The 1,868-nt window shown below is 53.1% G+C and overlaps 1 protein-coding gene across 1 annotated transcript in view; it reads right to left on the reverse strand.

Annotated features, from left to right (window-relative positions):
• Positions 1–765: 765 nt before the first annotated feature.
• The window catches only part of CLDN19 (claudin 19), a 17,950-nt gene continuing 16,847 nt past the window's right edge, over positions 766–1,868 (reverse strand). Inside the window, exon 7 of the mRNA XM_006023179.3 lies at positions 766–1,257. Coding sequence (XP_006023241.1) covers positions 1,206–1,257 — 52 coding nt within the window. The 3' untranslated portion in view covers positions 766–1,205. The remainder of the gene's footprint in view (positions 1,258–1,868) is intronic.

The raw sequence follows: 1,868 nt of genomic DNA on the forward strand, positions 1-1,868 counted from the left end.
AGGGAAGCCGCGGTCAGAGCTGTCAGTCCCAATGCAGGAGATCAACCGAGGGTCGAAGCAAGTCCTGATCGGACACAGGCTGGGAGGCACAAGGGCACAGAGCCAGGGGTCGGGGGTCCACGCAGGCCAGAGACGGTGGATCTTCGGAGGGAGGACTCAGCCCGATTCCTGACGACCGCCAGCTCATTACACAGGAGGTTTAGGTTCCTCTCAGATCCCAAGGGAATCCCACGTCTCCCTCTCTGGGGACCGAGCACCAAGAATCGTGTCCTGAAGGCAGGCGCCTACAGACATTTTCTGAAGAACAGGGCAGGTTCCCTCTTTTGACGGGGCTGGTGCTGCCGCTACCTCCCTAGCGCCTGCGGCACGTGGGGACATGGTCTAGACTCCCCTCAGCCCGAGGGCATCAACTGCACGTGCCTCACCTGCCGGGGCATGCCGGCCCACGGGCAGGAAGGGCGAGGGTATCGAGGGCCCAGGGAGAACCACCACGAGGTCGTGGCCTCGTGCTAAGGGCACGGAGCTCGCAGGGACGAGTCTTGGTCCTGGGTCCTCCTCTCAGATTTGTTCCTGGTTTTCGTTTAATATAAACCTGTTTCAACTCAGGACACCCCTCTCCCAGCCGAGTGCCCTAATGGGACATTTTGCCCCTATTAAATATCTGGGCCTGTCCGTCTCGCAGAAGATGTCCTACGACCTTGGAGAGCCAGCAGCAAGTATGCAGGCGGGGAGAAGGCCTATGAGGAATCTCCTCCCTCGATGCACACCAGCGTGCGGCTGTACAAGCACGGACGCAATGGCTCGTGGTGAATTTGTCTAACGGGTGAGGATTTTAAAGGACAAGACGTCAGAAAGTTGATAATGACCTAAAATATTTTAATAACCTCCGAGTCATTTTTAGTACAAATAATCAGGAACACACGTTTGAATATTCAAAATAGCATAAATCCCCTTGACTATGTTTTTGTACCAAAGAAAAGTTAATACAATTTTAAATTAAAAGAATAAAAACATTGGTATACACAGTGCTTTGGCTCTATATAATAAGACCTTTCTGGTTATTTTTTTTTTTTTTATCACAGGTTTCTTTTTAAATCCTCGCTAGAGGAGCTGCTCTTAAAATGCTTTGGTTTTTATTTGAAGGGAACACAATAGGCTGGGTTCAGACAAACCACCACTGCTCTCCCCTGATGGGTGAAGACAGCCTATAAGCACTGCTCTCCCCTGATGGGTGAAGAAGACATTTTTACATTGGGTCTGAAATTCAAAAGAGAGAGAGGGCTGTTAGTTCTGCATTACATAGAAAAACCAACAAACAAGGGCAGAAGGATTATCCCATTCCCTTCCCCACTTTAGCACCTACAAAACCCACCCCACCAAATTTCAGCAAGCATCTGACAGTTGGACCAAATCTCAGTTGAAAAATCTGCTTGCACGAGGAGCTATTACAACAAAAACAGCTGGAAAGTGAGTAAAGACCTGCACCCGAGGGGAAGAGCGACACAGCGACGGGAGGAGAGCTGGCGAGAGGCTGTAAGGATCCGGGGGCAGGCGTGAGCGCTGCAGCGGTGCCTTGCGGATGCAGCTGAACCCGGGGCGCTCGAGGGCGGTGCGAGCAGAACAGAAACAACCCAAAGGGCCCCAGGGGCATTCGGGGGCAAATCTTTTGAAGTCCTCAGTGGGAGCAAGTTGGCTCCCCGAGCACAGGGGAGCGCTGGTTCACCCTGAGTCCGTTTCTGTCCTGCCCCTTCACGACTTTTCCAGGCTGCTTTGTGAGGGGAGGGAGCACGACAGACCCCGGCACAAGCCCCCAGAGCTGAGGGCGGTTCTAGCTTAGGGCGGCCCGCTCGAGGGTGCACGGGAAGAGC

The sequence above is a fragment of the Alligator sinensis genome, unplaced genomic scaffold, assembly GCF_000455745.1.
Source record: "Alligator sinensis unplaced genomic scaffold, ASM45574v1 scaffold512_1, whole genome shotgun sequence".
Classification (NCBI taxonomy): Eukaryota; Metazoa; Chordata; order Crocodylia; family Alligatoridae; genus Alligator; species Alligator sinensis.